Genomic DNA, 13037 nt, shown 5'->3' on the forward strand with positions numbered 1-13037 from the left:
TTTCTGTGTAGCCTTGGCTGTCCTGGACTTGCTCTGTAGACCAGGCAGCACCATGTGGGTGCTGGGAACACAGAGATCCACTTGCCTCTGCCTCTGTAGTACTGGCATTAAAGGCATGTGCCACCAAGCTTTTGTGTCACATAGTTTAAATGTTTCTCATTGGACAATATAGTTATTTAGGAGAAACATCATAAGAGCACCCAGCATGCGTATCACAACTGCCTTTGCCTGAAGACATGCTTTTAGCAGTAATTACGTGATGCCCTCATAAAATGTGCTGTAAATTTTTCTGTGCTGTTATTTTGAGGCAGGGTCTCTGTAGATCTGACTATCCTGGAACTTTCTAGATCAGAATGGCTTTGAATTTACAGAGATCTTCCTGCTTCTGTCTCTAGAGTGCTAGGATTAATGGTGTGTGTGTGTGTGTGTGTGTGTGTGTGTGTGTGTGTGTTTCCAGACAGACTTTTTTTTGTGTAGCTCTGGCTGTCCTAGAACTTACTTTTTAGACCACACTGACCTCAAACTTAGAGATCCACCTGCCTGTGCTTCCTGTGTGCTAGAATTACAGGCGTGTACCACTGGCTGATCATTCCCGATTGGATGTGCTACTTCTACTCTCATCTTGTCGTTTCTTGGAAGTTATAAAATAGTTCTCAGGCATTCTTGTACTAGATAGGGACATAGGTTTCTTGTCCTTTTTATCCTTAATCAGATGCTTCTAATGAAGTTTCTCAAGTGCTACTTGAACTCCATCACCTAATACCTTTTTAAAAAAGATTTAATGTGTATTAGTGTTTTATCTGCATGTATGTATGTGCACACCTGATGTTCACAAATGTCAAGAGAGGGCGTTGGATCCTGTCACAGATGGTTGTAAGCTACCATGTGGGTGCTGGGAACCAAAACTGGATCCTCTGCAGAAACAGTAAGTGCTCCTAACCACTAAGCCATTCCTCCAGCCTTCCTTGTTTTTTCAAAATTTTTTCTAATTTTTAAGAATTTTGTATACATGTATACAATGAATATGGTCATATCTTCCCCAGCCTACCTGTCTTCTCCAGTGTCTCTCCTAAAACACTAGTTATGCATCTCTGTTTGACTACAAGAACAGTGAGAGCTCCTAACAACTGAGCCATCTCTCCAGCCCCAAATGCATTGTATTTTCATCCTTCACCAACTATATTACATCCTGTGAGTTGTTAAGGTCTGGGTGATCTGCTGAAGAAAGACCTCAAGGCAGTATGCAAAAACAAAGAGTGTTCTTCTAGCATGCTAGGATCACCTCTCTCTAGAGGGTGACCCCAACTGAGCATGCAGGCTCAGTTTATAGGCAGTTGGAGGGATCTGTGATAAGCTTTAACTGATTGGTCAGAATTGAGTCAGAGTGTACCAGGGGATTCAGGATTGGCTGTTTGGTTGCTGAGGACTTTTTGAGTCACTGAGGTTTTGGCTCTTATTCAGAAGTTGGCCTTTAATTTGATTGGATGGGGCCAGCTGTTTTTGTTGTTGTTGTTGTTGTTGCTGTTTTTGGTTTTTTGAGACAGGGTTTCTCTGTGTAACAGCTCTGACTGTCCTGGAACTCACTCTGTAGTCCAGGCTGGCCTCAAACTCACGGAGATCCACCTGCGTCTGCCTCCCAAGTGCTAGGATTAAAGGCTTGTGCCCCCACTGCCCAGCGCCAGCTGTGTTCTTTACCAAGGCCATGAGGTAATAAAAACATAGTATTTAGTCTTTTGTTCTATAAACTGATTAGCTGCCCATGAGATGTCCATAACTTGTGGGTTTTCCAGGAATTGTTAGAAACTTGGCCTAGTTAGGCAGAGTGAAAACCTGAAGCCTGTCATGGAGTCAAGCAAACTGGGATCTTTGGGGGCTTGGGGTCCCTGAGGTCGGGTCCTTCAAGGTAAAGATTTTTTGTGGAGGGTGTGGAGAGATAGCAAAGCAGTTATAAACACTTTGTAATCTTGCAGAAGACCCAGGTTCAGGTCCCAGCACTCACATGGCAGTTTACAGTCATCTATGTAGCACCATTTCTATGAGAACAAACATTCTGTCCTGACTTCTGTTGGCACTTGGCACACATGTGGTGCTCAAATATACCTGTAACCAACTAGTCATACACATAAAATGCAATTAAGTCTTAAAAAAAAAAAAACTCACAGAGATCCACCTGCTTCTGCCTCCCAAGTGCTGGGATTGAAGGCATGCGTTACCACACCCAGCAAAAAAAAGTTGTTGGTTTGTTTTGTTTTTTCGAAACAGAGTCTCTCTGTGTTAGCCCTGGCTGTCCTGGACTCGCTTTGTAGACCAGGCTGGCTCGAAGTGCTTGGATTAAAGGCATGGGCCACCACGACCGGCCTGGCACATGCCTTTAATCCTAGCACTCAGGAGGCAGAGGCAGGTGGATCTCTGAATTCCAGGCCAGCCTGGTCTACAGAGTGAGTTTTGGGACAGCCAAGGCTACACAGAGAATCCTGTCTTGAAAAACAAAACAAGAACTCTCACTTCTACAGTGATCTATTGAACCTAGGAATTTGCCAAATCTATTGGTTCACAGTAGACTGAATTGTTATGGTTTGAATGTATCAACCCAAAATTCATGCATTAGAAATTTTATGTCACTGCAGTATTAATAAGCAGTACCTTTTTAATGTCATTATAGCAAGAGTAGAGTCATTATAGAAAGGAGGTTTGGAAGGACAGAGGATTCGGCCTCCCTAGCTGTTTGTTGTCATGTTTTCTGCTGTTATGAAGTAGCAGGCAAACTTTAATCAGATGTTGGCCTTTAGTCTTACACTCCAGAACTGACCAAATAAACTTTCATTACAAATGACTCAATATTTGATGCTCTATTATAAAGCAGTACTAAACAAATTAACACACACACAAATAAGTGGGTTAAGGTTTAGTATAAGTTTATCCAAGAAACATTTAGAAAGGCATACACCTAGAGACCAACAGAGTTGTAGCTAGTGTCTGAAAGGCTTATATATAGTAACAAATTTATTTCTTCTTAAAAAAAAAAAAAAAAAAAACTAATTTGCAGAGGCAAGTGGATCTCCAAGTTTGAGGCCAGCCTGGTCTACTAAGTGAGTTCCAGGACAGGCAAGGCTACACAGAGAAACTGTGTCTCAAAACAAAAGAAAACAACAACTACCCCCCCCAATAACCACTTAGTTTTATTTGTGTGTGTGTGAGTGTCCACAGAGGCCAGAAGAGGGACCCGCTAAAGTTGATGTTATAGGCAGTTGTGAGCTGCTGCTTTGTGGCCTGGGAACTGAACTCAGGTCTCTGGAAAAGGACTCTTAACTACTAAACTATCTCTCCAGCTCAATAGATTTATTTCTGCATGAGGTATAGTGGCAATTTTTAAAATAGTTTGGAAAAATTACTTCTCATTATGGCTTGAGCCATATTAACTTTGTGTAGATCAAGACAGCTGAGTATTTGTTTCATGTATATTTAACAACAGGAGTATATTATAGGTACTGAGAAATGTACTAGGTGATTTTTATGATCATAGAATATATTTATGAGTCTAGATGATACGGGCTATATTACAATAGCATTGTTATATATTTGGTCCATAGCTAATAGAAACATCATTATGTAGTATGTAGCTGTACTTTATTTCATGAATGCCTTGTAATGCACACAGAAATGGGCATGGATATATAATTATCTCATGCCAGAGGAAATTGAATACTTGGTAATAGATAAGAAAAAGTCTATCTCAATGTGGAAACAAACCAAAATTTGTATGCTTACATTTTTGAGATAATTTAGCTCACATTTTGAAGACGTCACTCTACGTTCTCTGTGAGTATGAGTGCCTGCACATATGCATCTAAACATAAATTAGTGTATGTATTAAGTGATACGTTTTCAAGTAGGAACACTTAAATTTGATGCTTTGTTTTTGTTTTTTTACTGAAGGTATATTAAAGCAAGTTAAAGATTACATAAAACAGTGTAGCAAATGTCAGGAGAAACTTGATCGCTCCCGTCCAATATCAGATGCTTCAGAAATGTTGGAAGAATTGGGATTGGACCTGGAGTCTGGAGAAGAGAGTAATGAATCTGAGGATGACCTGAGCAATTTTACTTCACCTACAGCTACAGCCTCCAAGTCTTCAAAGAAGAAGCCAGTATCCAAACACGAACTTGTGTTTGTAAGTGGTGTTTTTTATCCAACTTTCAGTCTTTAAGGGTTGTTTGTTGTTGTTGCTGTTGTTTGTTTTTCCAAATCACTAACAGTGTTTGACTATAGGTGCTGAAGCTGAAAGGGATATTTGTCTAAAGCTGCAGTTCTCAACTTCCTGATGCTAAGACCCTTTAATACAGTTCCTCATGTTGTGCTAACCTCCAACCGTGGAATTATTTTTGATGCTATTTTATAACTGTAATGTTATTACTGTCATGAACTGTAATGTACATGTGTGCTGTGCGGGCTATGCGACCCCTCTGAAAGGGTTGTATGACTACCAAGGGGCCGTTACCCACAGGCTTCAAGCCACTGATGTAAAGGGAAAGCTTAATGTTTAAGACATGTTAATCGGTGCATTGGCACAGTGTACAGAATATTTTCCTGAATTAGACTGTGGGTCACATAACAAGGTAAAATTGTAGCTTGTTTGGTGTTTTTGAGACAGGGTCTCATGTAGCCAAGGCTGGCCTTGAAATAGTTACATAGGTGAGGATGACCTTGAATGTCCTGGCTCTGCCTCAGTGCTGGAATTACAGACATATTCTACAGATGTGGTTTATGAGGTACCGGCATCAAACCCAGGTCTTCCATACATGTTATGCAAACACTCTACCAACTGAGCTACATCCCTGGCTCCTTGGTATGTTTTTATTGTTGGTTTTGAGACATGTATCCCTGGCTATCCTTGAAATTTCTATGTAGACTAAGATGGCCCAGAATTCAGAGATCCACCTGCCTCTGCTTCCCAAATGCTGGAATTACGTTTTTGTGACACCATGCCTAATTCCTGGCTAGGTTTTTAGTTGTGTTTGTTTACTTGTTCTTTTTTTTTTTTTTTTTTTGTTTTTTGAGACAGAGTTTCTCTGTGTATCCTTGGCTGTCCTGGACTCATTCTGTAGACCAGGCTGGCCTTGAACTCACAGCAATCTGCCTGCCTCTGCCTCCCAAGTGCTGGGTTTAAAGGCGTGCGCCACCACACGTGGCAGTTTCATTTATGCCAGAAAGTAGAGACAATAAAAAGTAGGAAAGATTTTTGGTAGAATCTAGTAAAATAGCATGGCTTGCTGGGGGAGGTGGGGACTGCACACCTTTAATCCCAGCACTTGGGAGGCACAGGCTGGAGGAGTTCTAGGCCTGCTTGGTCTAGGTCAGCCAAAGCTAAAGCTACAGACACTAATTTGCATGTGTTTTATTGAGAGTGGGTTTCTCTGTGTAGCCTTGGCTGTCCTAGACTTGCTTTGTAGATGAGGCTGGCCTCGGAACTCACAGACACCCACCAGCCTCTGCCTGAGTGCTGGGAATAAAGGCCCATACCCGGCTTAGACCTTGTCTTTTAAAAAGGCAGAAAATAGTAATGAATTTTATTTAAGTATATATAGATAACAAAGAATAACAAATTGTTTGTCTGATAAAAAGTAATTGGATATAGATGACATATAATACTCCTCTTGATCTCAAACCTATTTTGACAGGTTGACACCAAAGGAGTAGTAAAACGTTCTTCTCCAAAACATTGTCAAGCAGTTTTGAAACAGCTGAACGAACAGAGACTTTCCAACCAGTTCTGTGATGTTACACTGTTAATCGAAGGAGAGGAGTACAAAGCTCACAAGTCTGTGCTGTCAGCTAATAGTGAATACTTTCGAGATCTTTTCATTGAGAAAGGAGCTGTTTCTAGTCATGAGGCTGTCGTGGATCTTTCTGGTAAGATTATCTTTTAAAAATACCTTTGCTGTTTGTTAATAACTACATTCTAGAACAGAAATAGATAATACATCTTTCTTTTTGTTTGTTTGGTTGTTGGGGTTTGGTTTTTTTTTTTTTTTTTTTTTTTTTGAGACAGGGTTTCTCTGTGTAGCCTTGGCTGTCCTGGACTCATTTGTAGACCAAGATGGCCTCGAACTCACAGAGATCAACCTGCCTCTGCCTCCCAGAGTGCTGGGATTACAGGTGTGCCCCACCATACCAGGCCTAGATAATACATCTTTCAAACAAACAGAATTTACGCCAAAATCAAGGTCTGTTTTCTCAGTGGAAAAGGTCCTTTTAAAGCAAGAAGGCTTCTAAGTTTGTTGTGGAAAGGCTATTGCTTATTTTTGTTCGTTTATTTTCCAGACAGGATTTCTCTTTGTAGGCCTGGATATCCTCGAACTCACTCATAGACTAGGCTGGCCTCTGAACTCACAGATCTGTATGCCTTTGCCTCCCAAACACTGAGATTTAAGATGTGGGCAACCATACTTGGCATAAAGGCTGCCTTCTCTTACCACTGGGAATTGTAGCAGGGTTATTCCTTGAGCTGCGATGAAACAGTTGGAGAGAAATCTACAATTGAGTATTATTACACTGAGTGAAAATACATTTTAAAACGACCTATTTAAAATACCTTGTCTTAAGCCGGGCATGGTGGCACACGCCTTTAATCCCAGCACTCAGGAGGCAGAGGCAGGTGGATCGCTGTGAGTTTAAGGCCAGCCTGGTCTATAAAGCGAGACTAGGACAGCCAAGGCTATCCAGAGAAACCCTGTCTCAAAACCAAAACCAACCAAACAAAAAAAACCCAAAAACCCTTGTCTTGTGGAACATGGGGTTTTATATATTGTACTTGTGTGTTTGTAGTTGTGTGTCTGTAATGGATGTACTTGTTGGTGTGTACATGTATATAGAGGTCTATATCAGGCGTCTTTTTTTCTATTGCTTTCCACCTTTATATTTTGAGACCTGTTCTCAGTCTTGTCATCAAACCTGAAGCTCATCACTTGGGTGATTGAGGTTGCAGGAGCCTGTTCTTATACTAGAGCCATGCTTTTTGTTGTTGTTGCTGCTATAGCCAGAATTTAGCGTTTGTATACATGTACCACCAGACCAGCCTCCAATAGTAGAGGACTAGCTTTGTTTGTTTTGTTTAGAACACTATTATTAATGAGGTTTTCTCCCTAATTTCTTTCTTGGCAGATTTGTCATTGGTTATAAAAAACCTACTGAGTTTTAACATGTTGATTTTAGTGTCTGTCCTGTTTTTCTGAAAACACTTTTCTAATGTTTCCAGTGTTTTTACAGTCTTTTAATTATAGAATCATGTCATTTGCAAATAAGGATTTTTTTTTTACTCTATGATTTGTATTTGGTTTTTTTCCCCCCTCTTGCTTTATTGCTCTAAGACTTAAAACAGTATATTCAAAAAGGATGGAGAGAATGGACATCAATTTCTGGTCACATTCTTCAATAGGCCTCCCTTTGTATGATGGTGTCTATAGGTTTGTTGTAGATAGATAGACTTTATTATATTTTCCTATGTTCCTTTTATTCCTAGTTTATTTGGAGCTTTTATCAGGAAGGGATGTTGAACTTTGTTGAAGGTCCTTTCTGTTGTATGATGTGCTTTTCTTTTTTAGACAAGGAGCTTTTTTTTTTTAAACCTTCATTTCATGTGCATTGGTGTTTTGCCTGCATGTATGTATATGTGAAACTGTCAGATTTTGGAATTATAGACAGTTGTGAGCTACCATGTGGGTGAGTGCTGAGACTTGAACTTGGGTCCTCTGGACAAGAAGTCAGTGCCCTTAACTACTGAGCCATATCTCCAGCTCCAGACAAGGTGTTTCTATAAAGCCTCGTTGGTCTGAAACTTGCTATATAGACCATGTTGACCTTAACTCACAGAGATTCACATGCCATTGCCTCCTGAGTGCTAGCATTAAAGGTGGTGGCTACCACTCAGGAGGCAGAGGCAGGTGGAGCACTGTGAGTTCAAGGCCAGCCTGGTCTACAAATCGAGTTCAGGATAGTCATGGCTACACAGAGCGACCCTGTCTCAGAAAAATAAAAGTGCTGGCTACCATGTCCTGCTCTTAACAATACTGTTCAGAATTCCTGTATCTTTTTTGGTTTTTCGAGACAGGGTTTCTCTGTGTAGCCTTGGCTTTTGTGGACTCTCTGTGGATCAGGTTGGCCTCAAACTCAGGAGATCCGCCTGCCTCTGCCTACCGGGTGCTGGGATTAAAGGCGTGCGCCACCACGCCCAGCAGAATCTCTATGTCTTTGTTCAACAAGGAACGAAGTCTGTAGTTGTTTTTTTTATTTTCCACGTTCTTATCCAGTTTTACACAAGGTTAAAATGGTGGCTTCATAGAATGAGCTCAGAGCAGTGATTCTTCCTTTTCTGTTTGATAAAGCATCTGAACAGTTTGTAGAAGCTGGTCAGTTTGAGCCTTCCTGGACTGCAGTTGTTCGTGTACTTAGGCATCCATGGGGGTTCGGGGTTTTTGGTTTTTTAAAAATTAGGATTATTTTTGTTTAATGTATATTGGTATTTTGCCTGTATGTATGTCTGTATGAGGGTGTTGGATCCCCTGGAATTGGAGTTACAGACAGTTGTGAGTTGCCATGTGGGTGCGGGAATTGAACTGGGGTCCTCTGGAAGAGGAGGCAGTATATTTAACTGTTGAGACATCTCTCCACCCCCCACCCCCCACCCCCGTTTTTGTTTCTTGAGACAGGGTTGAGATTAGCTATTCTAGAACTCACTCTGTAGATTAGGCTGGCCTCCAACTCAGAGATTCTGCTGCTTCTGCCTCCCGAGTGTACGCTACCAGGCCTGACAAAGGACACTATGGTGTCCAGCTGCTGGCCTCTGAGTTGTTCAGTGACATGGTAATTTCTTGCCTCCATTGCTGTCGACTCTTGCTGGAGGTTTGTTCTGAGATCAAGGCTCCCTATCTCTTCTTAGCTTTTGATATCTGTCTATTATCTCTTAACAGAGGATTTTCAGTGATTTAACTTCTTAATTTTTAATGATTCTTTAAACATATCACTCATTTTAAATACTTTGTCATTTGGAACTATGTTAATTCTTCCACAGGAAGTTTTCTTATTATTCATTTCCCCCCTCCTTCTCTTTGCATCTTTGACCTTAGAAATTAAAAAGGCATTAGATAAAATATCAAAGTCAGCCAGGCAGTGGTGGCGCACATCTTTGATACTAGTACCTAGGAAGAAGAGACAGGCGGATTGCTTGAGTTTGAGGCCAGCCTGGTCTACAGAGTGAGTCCAGGACAGCCAAAACTACACAGAGAAACGTCTCTCAAAAACAAAAATAAAAAACCCAAAAATTAAACAAACAAAACAAAATCAAAGTTTATTATAGTTAATATATGATTTAATGACTTGTCTATCTTCTGTCCATGAGTATATAAAAGTCCCATATTTTGCATACTTGAAATAAAATATTTGCTTTATCTCTATTAAAAATGTCTAATAATTTATCCCCTTAAGATAATATATCTCTATGTTTTGGGAGGAAAAGAAGAAGGTGTAGACAGAGTGTCTGAGAACACATGGTACATGGGGGTAGGGTAAGAACACTCTGTATAAAGAAACTTGGGAAGACACTGTATTGAAAGAACTGCCATGAAAAGGGATTGGTAGAATGAATATTGTAAAAATGACTATATTTCTAAAAACAATCTATACAAATTTAGTGTAATCTCTATCAAAATCCTTAACATTATTCACAGAACATTAAAAAAAAAACCCTAAAATTTATATGGAAACCAAAATAATTAAAGTAGCAAAAGCAATCCTTAGCAGAAAGTGCAGTGCTGGAGATATTATGATATGTGGCCTGGGGTTATACTGCAGGCTATAGACTTTTTGAAAAGGACTTGAGTATCACTGAAAATGATTCTAAGAATTGATGAATATGAGATTTCACAAAATTGAAAAGCAAAGAAAAAAACAAGGATAAAGAGATAACATAAAATGGGAATAAAAACACCGCAGCTACACATCAGACTGAGATCAATAACCAGATAAATAAAAATACCGCAGCTACACATCAGACTGAGATCAATAACCAGATAAATAAAAACTACAAAAATCAGGTGTGTGCCTGCAAATGCGCGCGCGTGTACACACACACACACACACACACCACCACCACCACCACCACCACCACCACCACCACCACCCAGTGAATTGGTAGACAAATGAACTGAATACTCAGTTTTCAAAAGCAGAGATACAAAGGCTAATAATAAATACTTGAACTAGAGTGTTCAGCATCCTTAGCAATCAGGCGAATGTGGATTAAAGTTGCTTTGAGAGGCTGGAGAGATGGCTCAGTAGCTAAGAGCATTGGTTGCTTTTCTAGTGGACCCAGGTTCAGTTCCCAGCACTCACATGGCAGCTCACAATCATCTTTAACTCCCACTCCAGAGGATCAGACTACTACTTCTGGTTTGAGGACAGCAGGCATGAAAGTAATATACAGAACTACATGCAAACAAAATACCTATATAAAAATTTTAAAAGTTTGAAAATTGATTTGAGATTCCTTTTCATCTAAGTCAGAATAGCAGTTATCAAGGAAACAAGTGACAACCAGTATCTACTGGTGAGAATGTGAGGCCAGCTAGATCTACAACATAGTCAGTTCTAGGATAGCCATGGCTATGTAGAGAAACCCTGTTTCAAAAAAGAAAAGAAATTATGTAAACAAACAAGCAAAGCAAAAATACTAAAAATAAACTACTAGAGATGACCCATTTATACTATTCTTGGGTGTATATACTAGAATGATTTTCTCTCTCTCACTCTCTCTCTTTTGTTTGTTTGTTTGTTCGTTTTTTGAGACTGGGTTTCTCTGTGTTATCTTGGCTGTTCTAGACTTGCTTTGTAGTCCAGGCAGACCTGGCCTCGAACTCACAGCGATCTGCCTGCCTCTGCCTCTGCCTCTGCCTCTGCCTCTGCCTCCGCCTCCTGAGTGCTGAGATTAACGGCATTTGCCACCATGCTAGAATTACTCTTTTTTCCCCCCTTCCCCGAGACCGGGTTTCTCTGTATAGCCTTGGCTTTCCTGGACTCACTTTGTAGACTAGGGTGGCCTTGAACTCACAGCAATCTTCCTGCCCCTGCCTCCCAAGTAGACTGACTCTTAAAGCCAATATGCTATGGAAATATTTGTACATCTATGTTTATTGCTTCACTACTCATAATAGGTAGGAAACAGAACCAGACTATATGTCCATCAAGATAAATGGATGAAGAATCTGTGGTGTGTTGGGCAGTGGTGGCACATGCCTTTAATCCCAACAGAGGCAGGTGGATCTCTGTGAGTTTGAGGGCAGCCTAGTCTGCAGAACAAGTCTCTGGACAGCAAGGCTACATAGAGAGAACCTGTCTTGGAAAAAAAAAACGTGTGAAAAATATATACATGTATGCCTATACTTCTTTCATTGAGCCTCTAACTAGTAAAGCCTTCTCCCTTCAATGATCCTCTCCTCCTCCTCTTTGCATTCATGTCATAGATATGCTGCTCCCTATTTCCTGTCTCCTTTATGATCCCTTCCTAGTTTTGTGATCACCAAGCACACACACTTAAATGTGGGGGATGCATATGAGAAATAACATGCAGTATTTTTTTTAACTTAATGCAATAAAATTACAAATAAAACAATGGCGAAAGACTGCATCTCACTTGGCAGTGGTGCTGCTGCACACCTTTAATCTTGGCACTCAGGGTGCAGAGGCAGACGGAACTTTGAGTTCAAGGCCAGCTCAGTTTACAGAGTGTAAGATATTAATTAACTAAGCAATAGTTTTATTTAACCCTGATAGCTTCAAAAATAATTGACACAGAGAGACTATGGTTTATTTTACAAGCTTAAAGTACTAGAGCTGGGCAGATACCAACCTTCTAAGCTATTTAGCTATCTCTCAGCTACACATCCCACGTTACTTGCCCATTAGTTGTCCTTTCTGGCCAGGATCTCTCCATCAGGCCATGTCCTCCTTCTCCATCTTCTCCTCCTCTAGTCTCATGGTCCTCCATTGACCCCCCCCCAAGCCCGGAACCTCAGCTCTCTCCTACCTCTCTTCTGCCAAGTCCTAGGCTTCAGTATTTTCATTAACCAATCAACTTTAAGTTAGGTAGAGCAAAGATTACACAAAAAGACAGGCGTAGGTGAGAATGTGCTCATCTGGGGGACAACCAGATCTTCGGAGCCAGTAATTATTATCAGCATACATAGCACCAGACCAACCCCTAGCACAGAGGCATTCCATGACACCCAGAGACACACTTTATTCAATATTTTTTTTCCAGGACACGGTTTCTCTATGTAGTCCTGGCTGTCCTGAAATTGCTTTGTAGACCAGGCTGGCTTCAAACTCACAGCGATCCACCTGCCTCTGTCTCCCTGAGTGCCGAGATTACAGGCATGTACCACCACATCTGGCTTCAATTAAATTTGTATATGGACTACTATTATTAGAAAACACTGCTGTTGGCTGTTCATGAATCCCAGTGCTTGGGAAGCAAAGGCAGGTGGATCTCTGTGAGTTTGAGGCCAGCCTGGTCTGCAGAGTGAGTCTAGGGCAGCCAGGGCTGTTACACAGAGAAACCCTGTCTTGAAAAACCAAGAAAGAAAAAAGAAAAGGAAAAAGAAAAGGAAAACACAGTTGTCTATACTAGGTGAAGAGAGGTAAGGGGACAGGTTGGTTGGTCCCTGTCTATTCACTTTCCTACCCCCTCCCTTTTTTGCCCTCTATTCTCCAGCAACTGTTTCTTGAAGGGAATTGAGGAACCCCCAGGGTTCTAAAGGAGTACAATTTGAAAATGGCTGCATTAGAACAACTCTTGAGGTAGTAAGTCTGTTATTATTATTTTCTTCTTTATTAGTAGTTTAGAGACTCAGCTCATGGATGTGAGGTAGTCAAGGTTGTGTAATAGCAACCAGACTATGAAAGAAAACCCAGTGGTAACTAACTGTAGAATACATGGTAGCAACTGGCTTTTCATTATGTTTTGTCTTGTCACAAATTATATTAT

The 13037-nt window shown here is 40.7% G+C and overlaps 1 protein-coding gene across 1 annotated transcript in view; it reads left to right on the forward strand.

The window, feature by feature from the left end:
• Zbtb11 (zinc finger and BTB domain containing 11) overlaps window positions 1–13037 on the forward strand; it is a 30010-nt gene that overhangs the window by 3444 nt on the left and 13529 nt on the right. Inside the window, exons 2-3 of the mRNA XM_051150041.1 lie at window positions 3937–4172; window positions 5680–5911. Of these exons, the coding sequence (XP_051005998.1) occupies window positions 3937–4172; window positions 5680–5911 (468 nt within the window). The remainder of the gene's footprint in view (window positions 1–3936; window positions 4173–5679; window positions 5912–13037) is intronic.

Source organism: Acomys russatus, chromosome 8, assembly GCF_903995435.1.
Source record: "Acomys russatus chromosome 8, mAcoRus1.1, whole genome shotgun sequence".
NCBI lineage: Eukaryota > Metazoa > Chordata > Mammalia > Rodentia > Muridae > Acomys > Acomys russatus.